This window comes from Trichechus manatus, unplaced genomic scaffold, assembly GCF_000243295.1.
Source record: "Trichechus manatus latirostris isolate Lorelei unplaced genomic scaffold, TriManLat1.0 scaffold00107, whole genome shotgun sequence".
Classification (NCBI taxonomy): Eukaryota; Metazoa; Chordata; class Mammalia; order Sirenia; family Trichechidae; genus Trichechus; species Trichechus manatus.
In genome coordinates this window covers 8,837,020-8,860,291 of record NW_004444043.1, presented here as the reverse complement: position 1 = coordinate 8,860,291, position 23,272 = coordinate 8,837,020, and the positions used below count along the sequence as shown (strand labels likewise).

Here is a 23,272-nt window from a genome sequence, read left to right as displayed (position 1 = left end):
TAGGGCTTAAGGTCAAAATATGGTTAAAACAGGCAGTTAATACATACTCAAGAAGCTCTAGGAATTGGTTACAAATCCTTATGGACTCTCAAACATGACTCAGGAACTGAAAGGCAACATTTTTAGGGCAGCAGAATTGGCTTTATAGGGTTGAAAAGAAATCACTTCCTTAGGGTTTAACATCAATTCCACTCTCATTATGGAACAGTGTCCCTCCATGTATGTTTTACTGTATGTTACTACAGTTTCACACACCAGTGTGACCTTAAACCTATTGAATAAGAATCTCTGGGTGGAGGAGCAGGTGTGTCTGGTCCAGGACCAGGGATGTGTATTTTTCTTTTTTACTCTAATGGTCGTTGATACGCAGTCAGTGTTGACGGCCACTGTCTTCAACTCTGAGAAACAGTAAACTTAATAAAGCAGGATACTCTCTTTGTGGATGGTTCATTAAATGGGTGAAAATATGTATGCTGGGGATAGGGAGAGAAAAAGGGGATTAGTGATATATTTTCCAATTGGTTGAAAGTAAATTAATTCCTATTTAATGTTAGTAATCTAACTTAAAATTATCTGATGGTCATAATATTAAGAATAATCTCTTTTCAAGTATTCATAGGTTTAACTCAGAAGTTGGATGGCTAGGTCTTCCCTACCTAACTTGGTAGCAGACACCACAGATGAAATAAAACACCTGAGTGGAAAATAACCAGTCTACTAATTACTCATCCTGAAACCTAAAACCTATAACTATATCAGAACATTATGGGTGGTAGATTAAAGCCCTCATGGCTAAACATAAATAAGCAATCACCTTATTTTGTTATACTGGACTAGGTTTTGGACTGAAATTTAAGAGACTTGAACTCTGTTATAAGCCCTGCCTTTAACTTAACCTCTCTGGGCCCCCAAGTTATGTATTTATAAAATGAAGGGATTGGATTGTGGCCCATGGTTTTCAAACTGCTGTCCCCAGAGTTCAAGTGGTTTGGGGAAATTACTTCAGGGCAAGGGAGGTAGAGTTAAGAGGGAGAGCCACAACACCAGCTTCAACCAGAGAAAACCCACTGTTTTCTCTTCTACACAATGTACTTCCATAGAAAGTATAGAAAGTGCTCATTTGAAGAAAGAGTACATTTGTGATTATTAAAATAAGGAAAAAAATTAAAATATCACTTAACTGGATATTTAAAGAAGCTTATTTTGGGGAGGGGACAGTTCTAACATTTCATGAGTCCACAAATTAGGAGTCTAAAAATTATACTTCAACTGTAATTTTACAACTATAATTTTGACTGGCTCTTGGGTAGAAGGCATTTTAAAATCATTTATTTTTATAACAAAAAATGTTTATTTAGCTCTTCTACTAACTGCTTTAAATTCTGAGCTTTGTAGCACCCTGACCCAATGTTTTTGGGAGTTGTCTGTTGGAGCTATCAAGTCAGTGGCCACTTTAGCAGCAGTCAGCCCCAAAGTAGCAGGATTATGATTTGGTCTTTCCATCTCTTTTTAACTGTAATATTAATGTGTGTTCATCATATTTTCTATTGTCTGTTTTTCTTTGGCATATATTACAGGTTACTAACTTACTATCTGTGTTTAACACATCTTATAAACTATGCCCTTGTCTTACATGCTACAATTTACTTATTAACTATACTTACATCCTATGTGCAGGACCAGTTACGTATTTGCAGGATCTAATGCAAAATAAAAATGTCGGGCCCTTTGTTCAAAAATGATTAAGAATCTTAGTTATTAAGAATTTCAAAATGACAACTGAAGAGCATTAAACCAAGGACAGGTTCCTTCTGAGAGTCGGGTCTCATAGGACAGTATATGTCACAGGCCCATGAAGTTGATCCTGCCAATGAAATTCGCCTGAATATTATGAGACACTAGCTTCCTTAATATCTATGCTTAAGAATTCTTGTGAGCTCCATCCGTCCTGATAAAAGAACTGAATGGTCTCAAATAATACAGCAAGCTCCCATTACAGAACTCAGGGCTGTGTAACTACAAAGTCAATGTCTGTGCGCTATAGCCAGGATGTTCTTCTTAAATACCATTTTGAACATGTCATCTCTATGTTCAGATCCCTTCAATGTCTCCCTAGTAACGAATAAAGTTAAAACTTGTGCTTTAAAAATGCAGTGTGCTCCACAACCTGACTTCCAGCTCACTTTCCAAACAGATTTCTCATTAGTTATTGATGATGACGACCATGAGGTTTTGGAGACGGACAAAATCGTCTCCAGATGATAGTTTTTTGTTTGTTTCCCAGTGTCTTCTATGTGTCAGATCCTGTGCTAGGAGATTTTGTACATGAATTAATTTAATCCTCATAAGAACCTGAAAGTAGAAGTAATTATCCCCATTTTACAGATGAGAACACTGAAATTGACAAGAGGTGAAGTAATCTCAGGCAGCTAATAGCTGTCAAGCTGAAGATTCAAATCCAGGTTTGTCCATCCCTAAAAACTCATGCTTTTTCTATTGTGCCACACTACTTCTCATTCGAACCATGCTTTCCAGGGAAATGAATTTCATATTCTTCTTTAGACATGCTGAGTACATTTTCTCATTTCATGCCAGTCTTGTCTCATCGTTTCTGTGCCCTATGCTGAGTTCTATCTCCTTCATGAAGTATTGTCTCTTTTCTCTACGAACTCCCATAGAAAGTACTCTATCATTCATTTGGATCTCTTGTGATATTATTTTGTGTTGCATTTTTAAAATTGTTGTGAATCACCTTCCCCTCAGATTATATTTTGAGCTCCTCAGGACAGGAAAGGTGTGTTACAGCTTTTTATTTCCTCAGAGCCTAGCATAGTGCTCTGTACATAGTAGACGTTCAGTTCATGTTTCCTGTGTGGTGACAGTGTTAATGGTGATTTCTCTTTATGTTGTACACTCATCTATGAGGCAAGAAAATCATTAATATACCTGGGACCTTTTAAGTTTTGATGTATATGTGAGTAAAGGACAGGAGTGTGCTAGTAAAAAGCTTTGATTTGTAGTGTTTGCCAATTTCCACGGTGTAAATACTCTCACTATGACCAGTTTCAGTCTACCAACAGTTTAAGAACTAGTTCACAGCAGTTCTGCTTCAGCGCCCCATTGGGGAATCTAGTTATGCCCTTTGATTAACCAAGCTTATAATAGAGGGAAAAATTAGGAGTGGAAGCTAAAGAAAGAACTGTTTGTCATGCTGTAATATACTTTCTTTTTCATTTTTCTTAATCTATAATCAACAATGAAATGCTTCAACTAGAGCTGCCTGTAAGAAGGACATTCTTCTATAATAAAGGTCTGAAGTTCATTAATAACCTTTTATCCTTGTTTTTGTCTTAACACCCTGATAAATACCTGTCATTTTAAATTCCAGAATTTTCTCCCAAATCTGTTAGCATGCACAGAGAATTTCAATCCTTCTCCCCCTTTCTCCTACTATTCTGCTCTTTTCTTTCGTTTTTAATTCATTTTAAAGAGGAAAAATTTTTTTTGTCTGAGAGAAATCAATTCTTGGTTGAGATAAAAAATCTCTTTTGGCTTACCGTTCACGATAGAGTTCATCTGTCACAATTGCTTGCATCATCGTTTTCATTACATTAGAATAAGTCTTTCCAACTAGTAGTAGATCAGGCCTGCATCATCCATATTTCTATTAAACAAGAACAATGTCCCTGACAATTATCCCTGTCCCAGGATTTAGCCTATTGATACATGCTGTGCTATTATGAGTGTCTAGCAAGTTATTGCAGTTAATTTCAATACTGCTTTTCAGATAATATTTTGAAATTCTCCTATAAAGTACATGGTAAGGAACCAAAAGCAAAAATTGTTTGTTCCCCCTTCCTCCCAGACTTACGTATTTCAGAAATGTTTTTAATGGTTAAGTAAGTCAGTGCTAAAACACTTGGGATAAATACGAATTTGTCTACCAAAAATCTGCTTCATTTGTTCCATTATTTGTTTAATCTTTCTTAGCTACATTGCACCATTTTATCATAGTTACCTTGAGATGTTCTGTTTGGCAGGCTTTTCATGTGACTGGTAGGCTACTGTTCCTATCTCTTTTATAGGGTTATGAAGGCATGTATGTCTCCTGCACCTATCTAATCCCAAGCACATGGCCTGTTAAATCAGTCTAAATCTCTGCCCAGATGGGTGGTGGAAGAAAATTTTTAGACATTGGAAAAATGGTTCTAAAAATGCTAATATTTAAAGATGTTTTCCAAAAATTTTGGCAATCACTCTTCTCAACTAAGTTCCACAAACATCTAATTATCCATAATTTGAATAATCCAAAAGTTAAAAGGAAATTTTTTTTTTAAATATGGTATAAGATAATAATTATAGTTAATAATAATAATAAATCTTGGGTATGAGAAATTACTAAAGTTTGCTTCCAGATAGATAAAGTATGGTTACTGTTATCTTTCAATTAATTAAATTTCCTCATAACCAATTTCATAGAGAATTATCAGTTAATGTATATGGTAAGATGTACAGTTTGTTCAGCTTGCCAGAGAATCTTACCACCAACAATTTTTGATAAATAACTAATTAGCTAACTTGCACTAAGTAGAATTTCAGCTATCAGTAACAGCTAATTTTCACAACTTGTTATTAGGCTATGCATAAATATAATGTTATCTTTGAAAGGTGATTAAAAGGAAAAATATGTTAATTGGCACTTAAAAATTATCTAGGAATGCATTTAAATAAATTTGGTGTAATACCATACATTCAAAGTATATGGAAAACAAAGGTGTACCTGATAAGCACAAAATAAGCACTTGTAGGATTAGCTTGGGAAATGTGTCCTTGTTTTTGGGAAGCGTCTTCCAGATCTCAGTTAAGGTAATTATTGTGGGGATAGCCCTTCAACTACCCAGTTTGTAATAAGAGAATAACCAAGACATTTCTGAGGAGGTCTTTATGTATATGCCTAAAGAACAGCCAATCAAAAAACAAAACCCATTGCCATCAAATCAATTCTGACTCATAGCGATCCTACAGGACAGAGTAGAACCGTCCCATAGGATTTCCAAGGAGTAGCTGGTGGATTTGAACTGCCACCCTTTTGGTTAGCAGTCATAGCTCGCTGTAGCTCTTAACCACTGCACCTCCAGGGCCTCAACAGCAACTGGAATCCTATTTGGGGGTCCTTAGATAAGCTTGTTGCTATAAGACAAAAATGATTAAGCCCTATTAAAATGCACTTAATAAAAGCAAATGTTTGGAGAACATTATATTAGAATATCATAAATTGAATGAGGGGAAGGGGAATAATTTTATATTTCTGATACAATGTATCTAAGATTCCCTTCTGCAGTCATGAAAATTAGAAATATTAAAATAATAGTAATCGTTTCTATCAAAGAGTTGTGCTAGTGATGCTTTGGCCATATATATGCACGAGTGTACATTTATGCATGCATATATATATGTGTATGTTTCTGGTGGTGCAGTGGTTAAGAGCTTGGCTTTTAACCAAAAGGTCAGCAGTTTGAATCTACCAGCCGCTTCCTGGAAACCCTATGGGGCAGTTCTACTCTGTCCTATAGGGTTGCTATGAGTTGGAATCGACTTGACGGCAATGGGTTTGGATTTGGTTTTATATATATATGTATACACACACATACACGCTCAGGTATCAGCATGTAGATGCATGACTCAAGCTAACTGATTTTTATATTTTATGCATATGCTAGTATAGTATTTCTTAACCAGTTCTTGGTCACAGGGATCAGGAAAGGTTAGAAGGGAGGCTAGGGAAGTAAACTGTGAAATAATAGGAATCCAATTCAACTCTGCTGGAAGACTAGTTCATATAGGAGTTTAGCGTATTCCACGGGGGACCTCATCTAAGCTGTGTTTCCAGGTGCTTTGGACAGACCTTTAGATTTAAGTTTGCCAAGTGGCAAGCATTCACATTTACCAGTTTGTCTTGGTTATTTGCAGAGCCCACTGAACTGCCATAATTTTAAAGTCCTTACCCACTCGTGGATCAAAAGGCAGAACACACCATGTTCCAGTAAAAAATGAAGGCCTTTAGCACTCCTAAATATCACTACATTTTGAAAGAATATTTCGTACTAATTAGAAATGTTTAACGTTTCTATGAATAAATATGAATGTGCCCGTATTGTGCAGAAGCATTTTATACAAACTTGAAAAGCAGAATGGCTCTTCTCACTCTGAGGCAATGCTGTGAATCCTTCTGTTTCACAGTGTTCGGAATTCATTAGAACGTGTTTGATTAGAATACTTATGAACCAGGCAAAATTAGCAGTCTGTCTACCAAGCCATGTAAATGGCCTCGTGAAGAGCCGAATGCTAGTGTATCTAAGAATATGCGATTGTACGTATGATTCATGGTGGAAATAGCTCCTTTGTTGGGGAAATTCCTGCAAACCAATGCCTAGCATGCCTTCCCTGCCCACTGGAATTCTATCAGTCCCTTAGTGTCCAGTTGAATTCTTATCTACCAGGTTTTCCATAAGCTCTCAAGTCTCAATTTCCCTCACCCTTTTCACTTCAAGGCTGTCTTGCACTGTGATGTAACTATTTTATGTGTCTACATCTCATTTTTACTTAATAGAGTTTCAGCTTCAGAAAGGGATCCACAGGTGTTTCTTTTTTCTTCCAAAGCACTTAGCACATTGCTAAGCACAATTAACACATTTAACAAATACTTTGGAAAAAAAAAAGAAACCTAAGTAAAAGGGAGAATGAGGGAAGGATAGAAATAAAGCAAATTTGTCTATTGCCAGAATTTTGGGTGGGTCCTTCTAACAGCTATGTATAGCGATCCATATTTTCTGTGCTATTTCTACCTACTTCTAAGAATAATTTTCCCACAGTAAAGGGTGGAGAGGAAACACTACCATCTTGCAGATCTTTGGTGGTGAAAGTAGTTAAGATTTTAGATTTAGCTTTTCTTCTAACTCTTGGGCTTCTGGTCTTAAGATTCTTTTATTGCTTTAAGGTCACATTCTTCCCAAATCTCATTTCTACTTAAACACTAAAACAGAGAAGTGGGCTGGGAGATACCTATGTACCTCAATGCCTTAGGATTATGGCTCAGTTCTCTGCAGTCCACATAGTACTACCCTTACCTTCAGGTATTAGTATTGCTAATTAAGTGCTCAATTCATAAAAACAAAAACAAAATAACCAAAATCCAATCCTGCCATAGATCTTAGTGAGAAGATTCAGAGAGTCATTTATAAAGTTACCATTATCGAATGTTTAAGGTTGGCAGTTCAAATCTACCCAGAGGTGCCTTGGAAAAAAGGCCTGGTGATCTACTTCGAAAGATTACCAAAAAAATAAATAAAAATAAAAAACAAAAAACCAGTTGCTGTCGACTCGATACTGACTCATGGAGACCCAATGTGTTTCAGAGTAGAACTACGCTCCATAGGATTTTCAATACCTGTGATCTTTTGGAAATAGATCACCAGACTTTTCTTCCAAGGCACCTCTGGGTGGATTCAAACTGCCAACCATTTGATTACAGCCACTGAAAACCCTGTAGAGTGCAATTCTGCTCTGAAACAGATATGGTTGCCATCAGTTGGAACTGACTTGACGGTAACTGTTTTTTTTTTTTTTTTAAGAGTTCTTTGCAGTAATTTGTTTGTACAGTGTCTGTGCTGATAATGGAATTTTTTGGTGTCCTTCTATGAAGAAAAGCCAGTATATGCTGCTACCAATATCTCAAACTCAGCACAAGTTTTGTTTTGTTTTGTTTTTTTAAATTGTACATTAGGTGAAACTTTACAGAGTAAATTAGTTTCTCAATCAACAATTTATACACAAATTGTTGTGTGACATTGGTTGCAATACCTGCGATGTATCAACACTCTCCACTTCCACACCCCAATTCTCCGTTTCCATCTGCCCATTTTTCCTGTCCCTTCCTGCCTTCTCGTCATTGCTTTTGGGCAGGTGCTGCCATCTTGGTCTCATATACATGACGGAAATAAGAAGCACGATCCTCACTTGTGTTATTCAGCACAAGTTTTAAGTATCTGGTGCAAACTGTACAGTATCCTGCTACTACAATATAAAGGATTTTTTTTCTTTTTTTTTAAACCATAGATTGAACCTTAAATCAAGCAGGTACAGAGTGGAGTTGGGAAAAGCCTTGATTAGGATAAAAAGAGTATCTGGTATGCTTTTTTTTATTAAGCCACTAAAGCTCAGCTATGTTGTTTCTCCCTTGATTCATTTAAACTTGCTCTGAGATGCTTGACTGACCTCTAGACTATGACTAAGTGGGTTTGAGTCTTTATTTGATATTGAAACCAGCCATGAAAATCAGCACTGGTTCATAGCAGGGAGCAAAGACATCATCCTAGGTCGGAAGAATTTCTAGGGTTAGTAACTTTGAATTTAATACCAATTTGACTCACCCAAGCATTTCTTTAGTTACTCATGTTCACCCAAGTGTGGCTTTGACACAATTCCATGAGTCTCATCAGAGCTAGTAAAAGAATTGCCTTAAGAAGTCCTTGTGCACAAGACATTCTAATGTTTGTTGATGATAAAAAGTGTAGAGGTCTTAGCAATCTAAAACTATATGTTTTATCTGTGAAGTAGTGCTATATAAAAGAAAGTATATGAAATAAGCCAGACTTATAGGTTAAGAGGCTGTATAAACATGCATGCAACTGTTAATGCTTATAGGGATAACGGAGATAAAGAGTGAGCTAGGGACATGAAAATTAAAGTTATTCACCAAAGACATTTTGTCAAGCTTCAAAATATGTAGAGCCAATTCAAGGAGACAGCAAAACAATTACATATGATAGAGTAGTTTTTTAGCCCAATCCTCCAACAATTGCTTGACCAATGCAAAGACTCTTAAATTTAGTAGTTGCAGCAAATTAGGTTTGGTTTAGTTCCAAATTTGGTTCCCAAACTTGTTTGCACATGGGAATCATTTTGGGAGCTTAAAAAGTACTAACGCCTGTGCCCCAGAGATTGTCATTAAGTGGTGGGGCGGGGCCCTTGGACGTTGGAATTTTTAGATGATCCCCGGGGGTGATTCTAAAGTGCAGGCGGTTTAGGAACCACTAGCTCGACTATCATCTTGTCGTCTTACTGGCGTTTATTCATTCAATTAGCATTTGTTGAAATTCAGTTCTGTGCCAGTGTCACATTAAGTACTGAGCAATTAAAGATAAAACACAGAGCTTGTCCTCAGGAAATCCCAATGCAATGGTGAACATGGACCAGAAAATAAAACACAGTGGGATAACTGCTATATAAAGAACCAAAATAACCCAAACCCATTGCCACCAAGTCAATTTTGACTCATAGTAACCCTGTAGGAAGGAGTAGAACTGCCCCATAGGGTCTCCAAGGAGCAGCTGGTAGATTCAAACTGCCAACCTTTTGGTTAGCAGCTAAACAATTAACCATCTTGCCACCAGGGCTACGCTATGTTAAGGCAGGGGTTAAATCATCATGACCTGGGAGTGGAGGGGAGGACTGGAAAGAAAGGACCAGGAAAGGCCCTGTGGAGGAGCTGTAGTGTTGGACTGACTCTTAAAACTGAAAAGGACGAAAACGCAAAAAAGAGGTGGAAAAAGGAAAGGGCATTCCAGAAAGAAGAAACAACATGTCTAAAAGCGCAGATGAATTAGAATCTAAGTTTCGTCAGTCTCTAATTTTGTTTTCCTCTAATTCTTTTTGAATATCATTGTTGATACATCTTTCTTATAGCACTGTTCTGCACACATCAGCATTTTTTGCTCAAAAATACTCTGAGTCCTTAGTGACATAAGAATGAATTCCACATGGCTTTATCTGGCATTTGGGCATTCAGACTCCTTCTCTGAAGCATTTAGACTGCCCTCTTCATTGCTCACCTGAAGATTCTAGGTGCATTTCCACTTCTTTGCCTTTGTTCACATCCGTTCTCTGCACTGAAATGTCTTTCTTGCTCCCTCAACCATATAGCTGAATCTTCCCTTTGTTCAGGGATCCTTCTAACCCCTCCACTTGCTCATTTGAATCTTGTAGCATTTACTTTTACTACTACTCATTTGGTAGTAATGAGATGATACCCTGAATATCTATCTACATCTTGGCTTCCTAATGGGTTTACAAATTTTTTCTGGTAAGGCACCCAAACTGTACCCATTGCTGTGGGGTCAATTCTGACTCATAGCGACCCTATAAGACAGAATAGAACTGCCCCGTAGGGTTTCCAAGGCTGTAAATCTTTACGGAAGCAGACTGCTACATCTTTCTCCTGAGGAGCAGCTGGTGGGTTCGACCTTCTGAATAGCAGCTGAGTGTTGTAACCACCGAGCAACCAAGGTTTCTGTGGGAAGTCACAGAACACCATATTTTTTCTTGTGCATTATGGCACAGTGCCTTAAAGCAAACAAACAAACAAATCTAAATTTTTATTACTGTAAAAAAAATGTATGATAATATTATAATAAATTTGGAAAAATGGATGAAGTAATTATTTGCATAATTGCCTAGTCTTTGGCCATCCGATGCACACTAATTTTTACCTAGCTATAAGAATAATGTACATTATATCATCAACATTTCTCCAGAAAAATAAATCTTTGAATAACAGTAAAAGCTACCACTTCTCTACAGTGTGCCAGGTACTGCTTTGCTCATCCTGTGCCCTTATTTACCACGAGGTTAATGATGGTATTATTCTGGGGCGACTGGGGACACTAAGCTCAAATCCCAGCTGAACTGTGTTACTTACTACTTGGGTGATCTTGGACACTTCATGTAAACCTCAGTTACCTCATTTCTGAGATGGGGATCATAATTGTTCTTACCCCACAGGGTTCTGTGGACATTAAATGAGTTGATGGAAATAAATAGCCTGGCAAGTACTTAATGAATGTCAGCTGTTGCTACTGTTACTGTTGCTGATCTCATTTTACCAAGGCATCCAACTGATTATTTTCCTTTGGATCCCCTGGTGAGAATTTGCATTTCCACCCCCAGATATACTGAATCAGAATCTACATTTTAACAAGATTCCCAGATTCTTATGAGAATCACCTGGAGATCTTGTTAAATGTGGATTCTGATTCAAGAATCACCTAGGGATCTTGTTAAAATGTGGATTCTGATTCAGTATATCTGTGGTGGTGTCATGGATTGAATTGTGTCCCCCCAAAATATGTGTCAACTTGGTTAGGCCATGATTTCCAGTATTGTGTGGTTGTCCTCCATTTTGTGATTTTCCTATGTGTTATAAATCATAATCTCTGCCTGTGGTTAAAAAGGATTAGGGCGGAATGTAACACCGTTGCTCAGGTCACATCCCTGATCCAATGTAAAGGAAGTTTCCCTGGGGTGTGGCCTGCACTACTTTTTATCTTACAAGAGATAAAATGAAAGGGAAACAAGTAGAGAGTTGGAGACCTCATACCATCAAGAAAGCAGCACCAGGAGCAGAGCTTGTCATTTGGGTCCAGGGTTCCTGCGAGGAGAAGCAGCTAGTTCAGGGGAAGATTGATGACAAGGACCTCCTCCAGAGCTGACAGAGAAAGAAAGCCTTCTCCCTGGAGCTGACACCCTGAATTCGGGCTTTTAGCTTACTAGACTGTGAAAGAATGAACTTCTCTTTGTTAAAGCCATCCACTTGTGGTATTTCTATTATAGCAGTATTGGTTGACTAAGACAGGTGGAAATGCCAATTCTCAGGTTCAAATCCCTGCATTTTACACCTGAGGGAACTTGGGATCAAAGATGTCTAGTAACTCTCCCAAGATCACACAGCTAGTATATGACAGAGGCAGGACTCAAACCCATGACTCCATTATACCATGAGATACAGCTCACAGAATTGAAAAGAATGTACCTCAAGTATAACATTTTAAAATTTAGTGAGACAGAGAACATGTGCAGTTTTCTGAGGCAAAGTGCAATTGGAGAAATTATATAAACGATATCCTCAGATGTTCTTTGGCTGGGAGAGAGAGAAAAAAAAAGAGAGATATCGCCCCCTTTTGTATTGTGGTAATTTGTCTCTATATAAATGTGCTATCTTAACCATTTTTAATTCAGAGGCATTAATTACATTCACCATGTTGTGTAACCATCATCACATCCATTTTCCATCACCCCAAACAGAAGCCCAGTGCTTCTTAAACAGTAACTCCCCATTCCCTCTTCCCCCAGCCCCTGGTAATCACAAATAAACTTTTGTCTCTATGCATTTGCCTATTCTGAATATTTCATGTAAGTGGGTTAATATAATATTTGTCTTTCGTGTCTGACATTTCATTTAGTATAATGTTTTCAAGGTTCAGCCACATCATAGCATGCATCAGAACTCCATTCCTTTTTTGGTTGGCTGAATATTGCATTTTGTTTACCCATTCATCTGTTGATGGACACTTGGGTTGTTTCCACCTTTTGGCTATCGTGAATAATGCTGCAATGAACACTGGTGTATAAGAGATCCTTCTTTTTGCCTATTATTACAGAGACTCCCTGGGAGCTCTTGGCAGGAGCACAGCATGACTGAGCAGGACTTGGGCTAGAGCCTTTGTCTCACTTCATTCTCCTAGGCTGCATCATAACAGGAATTCTAAAGTCCAACAACTGGGCCCTCTTCACGGGTTTCAAATGTGGGACTGAATCCTCTTTTGCTTACTTAACAATAACAACTTTTCCATTAGAACCAGGCCTGTGACCACATCTCGTTGGGGTGACAATCTCAGAGGAAATGGCTGATTTTCTGTGGGATTCTTCCTGGGAGTAGCTAGTCCTATCTCAGCTTTGTATTTTAGAGATTCAGGATAAGAATTAAAGTCAGCCTATTAGTATTTGGAAATCCTGGTGGTGTAGTGGTTAAAGAGTTTAGCTGCTAACCTTTAGAAACCCTGTGGGGCAGTACTACTCTGTCCTAAAGGGTCACTATGAGTCGTAATCGACTCGACAGCAACAGGTTTTATTAGTATTATTGCTAGTATAATATTTATAGTGTTCTTGCTGTTTGTCATGGACTAAGGTATGCAGTGGTTAAGAACGTGGCTGCTGACCAAAAGGTCAGCAGTTTGAATCCACCAGCTGCTCCTTGGAAACCCTGTAGGGGTAGTTCTTCTCTGTCCTTTAGGGTCGCTATGAGTAGGAATCGACTCAACAGCAATGGGTTTGGTTTATGTTTTTCAGGTAAGCACATTTGCGTATATTATTTCCTACAAAGCATACAACAACTATGCAATAACTACTATTATTATCTCCACTTTACAGATAAAGCATCTGCATATCTTAATTGTTACAACTATTGCCAACAGCAGCTACTTTATAAAAACATGTGTTTTGAATCATCCCTTCTAGTTGTTGTTGGTAGGTGCTGTGAAGTCTGTTCTAGCTCATAGCAACCCTATATACAACAGAACAAAACACCGCCCGGTCCTCCGCCATCCTCATAATCGTTGTTATGCTTGAGCCCATTGTTGCAGCCACTGTGTCAATCCATCTCCTTGAGGGGCTTTCTCTTTTTCGCTGACCCTCTACTTAACCAAGCATAGTGTCCGTCTCCAGGGACTGGTCCCTCCTGATAACATGTCCAAAGAATGTGAGACATAGTCTCACCACTCTTGCTTCTAATGAGCATTCTGGCTGTACTTCTTAAGACAGATTTTTTCTTTCTTCTGGCAGTTCTTCTGAATATAAGGATATATTTAATATTCTTCGTCAACACCATAATTTAAAGGCATCAGTTCTTCTTTGATCTTCCTTATTCATTGTCCAGCTTTCACATGCATATGAGGCGATTGAAAATACCATGTCTTGGGTCAGGCTCACTTTAGTCCTTAAAGTGACATGTTTGCTTTTTAACACTTCAAAGAGATCTTTCGCAGCAGATTTGCCCAATGTAATGTGTGATTTGATTTCTTGACTGCTGCTTCCATGAGCATTGATTGTGGATCCAAGTAAAATGAAATCCTTGACAACTTCAATCTTTTCTCCCATTATTATGACGTTACTTATTGGTCCACTTGTGAGAATTTTTCTTTTCTTTATGTTGAGGTGTAATCCATACCGAGGGGTGTGGTCTTTGATCTTGATCAGTAACTGCTTTAAATTCTCTTCACTTTCAGTAAGCAAGGTTGTGTCATCTGCATATCGCAGGTTGTTAATGAGTCTTCCTCCAATTCTGATGCCCTGTTCTTCTTCATATAATCCAGCTTCTCAGATTATCTGCTCAGCATACAGATTGAATAAGTATGGTGAAAGTATACAACCCTGACGAACACCTTTCCTGACTTTAAACCATGCAGTACCCCTTGTTCTGTTCGAATGACTGCTTCTTGGTCTGTGTAGAGGTTCCTCATGAGCACAATTAAGTGTTCTGGCATTCTCATTCTTTGCAACGTTATCCATAATTTGTTATGATCCACACAGTTGAATGCCTTTGCATAGTCAATAAAACACACGTAAATATCTTTCTGATATTCTCCGCTTTCAGCCAGGATCCCTCTAACATCAGCAATGAAGTCTTGTTCCACATCCTCTTCTGAATCTGGCTTAAATTTCTGGCAGCTCCCTGTCAGTGTACTGCTGTTACCAGTTTTGGAATGATCTTCAGCAAAATTTTACTTGTGTGTTATATTAGTGATACTGTTTCATAATTTCTGCATTCTATTGAATCACCTTTCCTTAGAATGAGTACAAATATGGATTTCTTCCAGTCGGTTGTCCAGGTAGCTGTCTTCCAAATTTCTTGGCATAGATGAGTGAGCGCCTCCAAGGCTGCATCCATTTGTTGAAACATCTCAATTGGCATTCCATCAATTCCTGGAGCTTTGTTTTTTCCCAATGCCTTCAGTGCAGTTTGGATCTCTTCCTTCAGTACCATCAGTTCCTGATCGTATACTACCTCCTGAAATGATTGCATGTCGACCAATTCTTTTTGATATCTTTGGTGTATTCCTTCCATCTTCTTTTGATGCTTCCAGTGGTGTTTAGTATTTTCCCTGTCGAATCCTTCAATATTGCAACTTGAGGCTTGAATTTTTTTCTTCAGTTATTTCAGCTTGTGAAATGCTGCGTGTGTTCCTCCCTTTTGGTTTTCTATCTCCAGGTCTTTGCACATTTCATTATAATACTTTGTCTTCTAGAGCTACCTTTTGAAATCTTCTGTTCATTTCTTTATTTCATCATTTCTTCCATTTGCTTTAGCTACTTGACGTTCAAGAGCAAGATTCAGAGTCTCTTCTAACATCCATTTTGATCTTTTCTTTCTTTCCTGTCTTTTTAATGACGCCTTGCTTTAGTCACTGATGATGTCCTTGATGTCATTCCACAACTCGTCTGGTCTTTGGTCATTAGTGTTCAATCCGTTAAATCCGTTCTTGAGATGGTCTCTAAATATAGATGGGATATACTCAAGATCATACTTTGGCTCTCGAGGACTTGTTTTAATTTTATTTAGCTTCAGCTTAAGTTTGTGTATGAGCAATTGATGATCCATTCTGCAGTCGGCCCCTGTCCTTGTTCTGACTAATGATATAGAGCTTTTTCATTGTCTCTTTCCACAGATGTAGTTGATTTGATTCCTGTGTATTCCATACAGTGAGGTCCATGTGTATAGTCACCATTTATGTTGTTGAAAAAAGGTATTTGCAATGAATAAGTCATTGGTCTCTCAAAATTTTATCATGCGATCTCTGGAGTCGTTTCTATCACCAAGGCCAAATCTTCCAACTACCAATCTTCCTTCTTTATTTCTAGCTTTTGTATTCCAATTGCCAGTAATTATCAATGCATTTTGATTGCATATTTGATCCATTTCAGACTGCGGAAGTTGGTAAAAATCTTTAGTTTCTTCATCTTTGTTCTTAGTGTTTTGTGTGTAAATTTGAATAATAGTCATATTAACTGGTCTTCCTTGTAGACATATGGATATTTTCCTATCACTGACAGCATTGTACTTCAGGAAAGATCTTGAAATGTTCTTTTTGATGATAAACACCAATGCCATTCCTCTTCAATTTGTCATTTCTGACATAGTAGACCATATGATTGTCTGATTCAGAATGGCTAAAACCAATCCATTTCAGCTCACTAATGCCTAGGATATTGATGTTTATGCATTCCATTTCATTTTTGATGATTTGCAATTTTCCTAGATTCATAGTTTGTACATTCCATGTTCCTATTATTAATGGATGTTTGCAGCTATTTCTTCTCATTTTGAGTCGTGCCACATCAGCAAATGAAGGTCTTGGAAGCTTCACTCCATCCACATCATTAAAGTCGACTCTACTTGAGGAGGCAGTTCTTCCCCAGTTGTCTTCTGAGTGCCTTCCAACCAGAAGGGCTCATCTTCTGGCACTATATCAGACAATATTTTGCTGCTAATCATAAGGTTTTCACAGGCTAATTTTTTTCAGAAGTAGACTGCCAGGTCCTTCTTCCTAGTCTGTCTTAGTCTGGAAGCTCAGCTGAAACCTGTCCACCATGGGTGACCTTGCTAGTATTTGAAATACTGGTGGCATAGCTTCCAGCATCACAGCAGCACACAAGCCACCATAGTAGGACAAACTGACAGACACGTGGGGGGTCACTTCTAGTACTGGGGATAATTTCAAATCATTCCACCAATCTAATTTTGGAATTATGTTTTCTAGGAGGCCTATAGTTCTTATTTTCAATCTCTGTATGTTAGAGTAGCTTGTTACCTCTGCAACTTTCTTTTAGAGTTACTTAATAATATTTCAGGAACAGAGTTTTCTGAAATATTGGGTAATTTTTTTTTTTTTTTTTTTTAAAGATAGAGCTTATTAGGAGAGGATCTCTCAGTCTTTTGATCCCTTTACTGGGAAATATTCATGGTACAATTTTTTATTACCATTGTCCTAAAGACCAGTTTTGTAATGCCTTTTATTTAATTGAACAATAGATTGGCCAGTCAATCCTACATCAAACTGAAAACAAAACAAAAGTCAACTTAACCTAATCCAAATGGGAAGCATGTTTCCTGCGACAAGAACGTGTCAAAGGCAACATAGCATGTCCTACCTCCCCCGTGTAATCAGGGTTGTATCACATGTTATGATGGGTAAATTATCTATTTTGTAAGTTAGACCAAAGTGTGCTCCTTCAACTAACTGTGAAAGGATTCTTGAAAGCCCATGAAACCTTATTATTCTAATTACCAACACAAGGGGTTGATAAATGAATTATGAGGCCAGGTATTACTGTCATTAAGTAGACCTCACTCAATTATTTATCCCTGGGTCTGGGGTTACAGCTCAGAGATCTGAGCATATTATACCAAGGCTTGCTTGAGCTCTGAGACCTGAAGACTGGATTACATCTTGGCGGGTCGCTTTTGTTGAATGCAATTCAAGGGGATGACACACATTTTTCAATGAGATGTTTGGATAATCTGAAGCCAAGAGATAGCCAAAATTTCTCCACAAAAGCCTATTTCATCTAAGCCGTATAGAAAAACCCCTTTAAATTATCCAGATAAGGCCAAATGAGTAGGAAAATGGATTAACTAGAGGGGGGATGAAAACGAGGGGGGGAATTGTCCTGCTACTTAGTTTTCTGAAGACTCAGTTCTTTACTTTTTTGCATTCTGATGTTTGTCATGGGCATTTCAGTGTGATGACTATCAGTCAATGTTTATCTCCATGTTGGATATTTTCTTTTTCTTTTTATACCTTGTTTTAATTGTACAATGAAAGATGTTGTCTTCTGGTACAAAACTTTCTGTTATTAAAGAGAATTGGATTGGGCAACACTAGTTTTCTTCTTCCCTGAATTCATACCAGTTCATTGCAAATGTCAGCCCTGAAAATAGGGTTAAAGGCATGTTCTCTCAGTCACTGACCTCTTTCAGCCCAATGTCTCTTCTAGACCTCCAAAGTGCAAGGGGGCTTCCTTATATCCCAATAGCATCAGATAAGAGGATCAAGAATCTGTTCTTCTTGCTAAACTCATGCTATGCCTTCCCCCACCATGTGGACCCTTGCTAAAGTCATCCCCCACATTTCCGATGGTTTGAATTCTAGTAGTCATTCCAGGTAGGTGCACTTGACCCAAGCCATGGTGTTTTCAATCACCTCATATGCAGGCGAAAGCTGGGCAATGAGTAAGGAAGACCAAAGAAGAACTGATGCTTTGGAATTATGGTGTTGGTGAAAAATATTGACTATACCATGGACTACCAAAAGAGTGAATAAATCTGTCTTGGAAAAAGTACACCCAGACTGCTCCTTAGAAGCAAGGATGGCTAGACTTCATTTCACATACTTTGGACATGTTATCAGGAGCAACCAGTTCCTGGAGAAGGACATCATGCTTGGTAAGGTAGAGGGTCAGTGAAAAAGAGGAAGACTCTCAATGAGATGAACTGACATGGTGGCTGCAACAATGGGCTCAAGCATAACAATGATTGTGAGAACGGTGTAGGACCAGGCAGTGTTTCTTTCTGTTGTGCATAGGGTTGTTATGAGTCAGAACCGACTTGACGGCACCTAACAACAACAACAAGTCATTCCAGGCAGGGTGGGCAGTGGGGAGCGGGAAGTAGGTAGAATGGCTGTCCATTGGGTAAGAAACTTGGTGGTGAGGAGGTTTTCACTGAATGGAGGAGGGAGTAGAGCGTTAGAGAAGAAATCCACCTGAGATTAAGTGGAGTAGAATGGAGTCCAGAATTTAGTCTGAAAATCAGAGTCAGGACATAAATGTTGAGGGTAGGGAGGGTTAGTGATTGGGAGTGAGTATGAAACTTTCGGGAAACTAAAGGAAAACTTAGGAATTTAAAAGAAGAATAAAAGCTTGTTTTGATTGTTCAAAAGAAAATGATATTTATAATAACTGACAAAAACCTTGTTAAACCAAAAAAGCAAACCCACTGCTGTGGAGTCAATTCCGACTCATAGCGACCCTATAGGACAGAGTACAACTACCCCATAGGTTTTCCAAGGAGTGGCTGGTGGCTTCGAACTGCTGACCTTTTGGTTAACAGCTGAGCACTTAACCATTGTGCCACCAGGGCTCCCTCAAAAGCTTATTAGTATATCTTAAATAAGATTCTATATTACCAAATGCATTTCTAATTAATTTTGTAGTGATTTTAATTTGATTTCAACACTGGCCTCCCTCTCTCTATTAGGTCTCGCTAGTTTAATGTTCTTGTAACGTAATCATCAGCTCACAAATGTTAAAATCTTGGCAGAAATGTGTAGTAGAATAGCTATTTCCTTACACTTCTGACTGCTTAGAACAAGGTCATGCTTTCTAACTGACCACTCATCTACAAAGCAATATAACTCTTGTAAGCCAAACAGAATGTATTCTAAATTATTATCTGCTAAATATATAAAACCGAAAAAAAAAAAAAAAAAAAAAAACCCACTGCCGCTGAGTTGATTCCGGCTCATAGGGACCCTACAGGACAGAGTAGAACTGCCTTGTAGGGTTTCCAAGGCTGTCAGTCTTTACGGAAGCAGACTGCCACATTTTAGTCCTGCAGACTGGCTGGTGGGCTTGAATTCCTGACCTTTTGATCAGTAGTCGACCTCTTAACCACAGTGCCACCAGGGCTCCTTGCTAAATAAATAGAGTAGTGGGCATACACACAAAGTAGGGACTTTATTACATTTGAAAAACAACTTTTAATTTTACTGCTAAGAAGAATTTTTGATTTTTTGCTTATATAAATGCTTATTATAATAGGGACTGATGTGATAGCTCCTATGTATACTTGGTTTTATGAATTTCAAAATTCTTGATTCAAAAATTGAATTATAATAAGTTCTGTAATCATAATGTGACATACCTGTTGCCGTCGAGTAGATTCCAACTCATAGTGATCCTGTAGGACAGAGTAGAACTGGCCCATAAGGTTTCCAAGGAGTGGCTGGTGGATTCGAACTGCCAAACTTTTGATCAGCAGCCGAACTCTTAACCACTGCGCTGATACATGGGTTCTTTAAAAATTGGGCAATAAATCCTACAGAGTTCTTAGCGAAAATAGAATAAAAGCACAATACTCAGAAACATCAGTGACACATTAGGAAAAAAAAAAAAAGAGGAACAGAACTACAGCCAGTTGCCATCAAGTCAATTCTGACTCATGGTGACACCATGAGTGTCAGAACAGAACTGTGTTCCATAGGATTTTCAATGGCTGATTTTTCAGAAGCAGATTGCCAGAACTTTCTTCCAAGGAACATCTGGGTGGACTCAAAATACCAACCTTTCTTTTTTTGTTGTTGTTGTACTTTAGATGAAGGTTTACAAAACAAGCTAGTTTCTCATTAAACAGTTAGTAGTCATATTGTTTTATGACATTGGTTAACAACCCCACGACATGTCAACACTCTCCCTTCTCGACCTTGGGTTCCCTGTTACCAGCTTTCCTGTCCCCTCCTGCCTTCTAGTCCTTGTCCCTGGGCTGTTGTGCCCCTTTAGTCTCCTTTTGTTATATGGGCCTGTCTAATCTTTGGATAAAGGGTGAGCCTCAGGAGTGACTTCATTACCGATCTGAAAGAGGAGTCCGGGGGCCATACTCTCAGGGTTTCTCCAGTCTCTGTCAGGTCAGTAAGTCTGGTCTTTTTCTATGAGTTAGAATTTTGTTCTACATTTTTCTCCAGCTCTGTCTGGGACCCTCTATCGTGATCCCTGTCAGAGCAGTCAGTGGTGGTAGCTGGGTACCATCTAGTTGTACTGGACTCAGTCCGGTGGAGGCTGTGGTAGATGTGGTCCATTAGTCCTTTGGACTAATCTTTCCCTTGTATCTTTAGTTTCTGTTTTTTTTTTTTTTTTTAATTGTACTTTAGATGAAGATTTACAGGACAAATATTTTCTCATTAAACAGTCAGTACACATATTGTTTTATGACAAGGGTTACCCACCCCATGACATATCAACATTGTCCCTTCTCAACCTTCTGTACCCTATTACCAGCTTTCCTGTCCCCTCCTGCCTTCTAGTTCTTGTCCCTGGACTGTTGTTCCCCATTAGTCTCGTTTTGTTTTATGGGGCTGTCTAATCTTTGGCTAAATGGGGAACCTTGGGAGTGACTTCATTACTGAGCTAAAAGGGTGTCCAGGGGCCATACTCTTGGGGTTTCTCCAGTCTCTGTCAAGCCAGCAAGTCTGGTCCTTTTTTGTGAGTTAGAATTTTGTTCTACATTTTTCTCCAGCTCTGTTGGGGACCCTCTGTTGTGATCCCAGTCAGAGCAGTCAGTGGTGGTAGCCAGGCACCATCTAGTTGTACTGGACTTACTCTGGTGGAAGCCATGGTAGGTGTAGTTCATTAGTCCTTTGGACTAATCTTTCCCTTGTAACTTGTTGTCTTCTTTCTCCCTTGCTCCTGAAGGGGTGAGACCAGTGAAGTATCTTAGATGGCTGCTCACAGGCTTTTAAGACCCCAGATGCTACTCACCAGAGTAGAATGTAGAACCTTTTCTTATAAACTCTGTTATGCCAATTGAGCTAGATGTTCCCCGAGACCATGGTCCCCACAGCCCTCAGCCCAGCAATTTGGTCCCTCAGGGATAAACTGCCAACCTTTCTGTTAGCAACCTAGTGCATTAACTGTTTGCCCCACCCAGGGACTGCAAAAATAATGAGTGAATAAATGAATAAGAACAATAAAAATGGCAGCAATGTTTTACACGTTACATGATTAAGAAATACGTAAATTGTACAATAAATATGGCAAACCTGAAGTTTGCTTCTGGAAGTGAGTATGAGAAGGGTTGCAGCTTTCGAGTTACTTTGAGATGGTAGGAGGAAGGTCATTGTAACACCAGCTGTGAGTGAGTGTGGCTTTTTAACATGAGCAGTGGCCTGAGGAATTGGTAGATGAGGTGTACGCGTATTTCATTTGGGTGCCATTTTCTGCATTCACCTAGTGTTTCTCATGGAGAAAATCACACATAAGCAAATACAAAATTCATATTATGCTCAACTTGTTCCACAATGTATCAATCACCTTGGAACAAATTCGAAGTTTCAAAACAAACCTTATATAAAATTGACTAGATAATAATTCCGTCAACACTTTCATATCTATGACCTTGCCTATTCTCACAAGCACACTGGCAAGCAGGGAACTAGTTGCCCGACCATTTGTTTCTTTGGTGGGAAATCCTGACCTGTTAAAGGTGCCCAGTAACTGAGAGAATCTGTGCTAGCACCCGCTCAGGCATGTGTGAGTTCCGGGCCAATGCACGTTTCCTGGTAAAGTAGTACACGCATGAACTTTGGGTAGAGAAAGCTTCAAAAACATGGGCAACGTCACGGAGAAAAATCATAGGGGCTGGGTTAGAACACAAGTGTCTTAGTTTCACTGTGCTGCTGTAACAGAAATACCACAAGTGGGGTCTTTAAGGAATAAGAGTTTATTTTCTCACAGTTCAGGAGGCTAGGGGTCCAAATCAGGCCACTGGCTCTAGGGGAAGACTCCCTCATTCTGTCGACTCTGGAGAAAGATCATTGTCTCTTTCAGCTTCCCGTAGCCCCGGTGTTCCTCAGTTCCTTGGTAATCTTCATGTGACATCTGCCTTGTCTCTGTGTGTATGCTGCTCCTTATAACTCAGAAGTGATTAGGTGTAGGACACACCCTACACTGACATGGCCTCATTAAAATAACAATAGATTGTGCTATGAAAAGTAATTATATTATATTACATCCACAGGTGTGGGGTTAGAATTCCAGCACATATTTTTGGGGGACACAATTCAATCCATAATACCAAGGTACCTGATTTTTAGTTTAAATCAGATCAAGATTTTATGAAGTGCCTACTAGGTGATTCACTCCTGTCTTTTCTCAATAACACATAAGCCAAACCCGTTGCCATCGAGTTGATTCTGACTCATAGAGACCCTATGGGACAGAGTAGAACTGCCCCATAACCCCATAAGGTTTCCAAGGAGTGGCTGGTGGATTTGAACTGCCGACCTTTTGGTCTTATACAATATTTGTCCTTTTGTGATTGACTTATTTCACTTAGCATAATGTCCTCCAGTTTCATCCATGTTATGAGTTGCTTCACAGATTCATCGTTTTTCTTTCTCGTTGCATAGTATTCCATTGAGTGAATGTACCATAGTTTGTTTATCCATTCATCTGTTGATGGGCACCTACGTTGTTTCCATCATTTTGCTATTGTGAACAATGCTGCCATGAACATAGGTGTACATATGTCTATTCGAGTGACGACTCTTATTTCTCTAGGATATATTCCTAGGAGTGGGATTGCTGGATCGAATGGTATGTCTATTTC

The 23,272-nt window shown here is 38.7% G+C and overlaps 1 protein-coding gene across 1 annotated transcript in view; it reads left to right on the top strand.

Moving 5' to 3' along the window:
* The window catches only part of TMC1 (transmembrane channel like 1), a 126,098-nt gene that overhangs the window by 18,165 nt on the left and 84,661 nt on the right, over positions 1 to 23,272 (top strand). Inside the window, exon 5 of the mRNA XM_012557529.1 lies at positions 3,179 to 3,213. Coding sequence (XP_012412983.1) covers positions 3,179 to 3,213 — 35 coding nt within the window. The remainder of the gene's footprint in view (positions 1 to 3,178; positions 3,214 to 23,272) is intronic.